The 212-nt window shown below is 45.8% G+C and overlaps 1 protein-coding gene across 1 annotated transcript in view; it reads right to left on the bottom strand.

The window, feature by feature from the left end:
- Window positions 1-212, bottom strand: part of LOC119581991 — a gene marked incomplete at its 3' end in the record, with an annotated part of 37751 nt that overhangs the window by 6490 nt on the left and 31049 nt on the right. Inside the window, 1 exon segment of the mRNA XM_037930180.1 lies at window positions 16-157. Coding sequence (XP_037786108.1) covers window positions 16-157 — 142 coding nt within the window.

The raw sequence follows: 212 nt of genomic DNA, 5'->3' as shown, positions 1-212 counted from the left end.
ATATTATAGCCTTACCTGAAGGCCCTTCCTGTGCCCTCCTCTGCTGGATGCCACGGAGGCATGTAAGCGACTCTATGAGCTCCCTGCGTTTTGACAAAATCTGCTCCTTCTTGCTGTTCATTTCTGCTACTGCCTGTGCGTCATCTGGGTCTATAGCCTAGAGGGAGGTTTTAAGATGCTGGCATTATAAGAAATAACTGAAATGTATATTT

Source organism: Penaeus monodon, chromosome 15 (assembly GCF_015228065.2).
Source record: "Penaeus monodon isolate SGIC_2016 chromosome 15, NSTDA_Pmon_1, whole genome shotgun sequence".
NCBI lineage: Eukaryota > Metazoa > Arthropoda > Malacostraca > Decapoda > Penaeidae > Penaeus > Penaeus monodon.
Note: the sequence above shows the minus strand (reverse complement) of the source record. Positions and strands in the feature narration are given on the sequence as shown.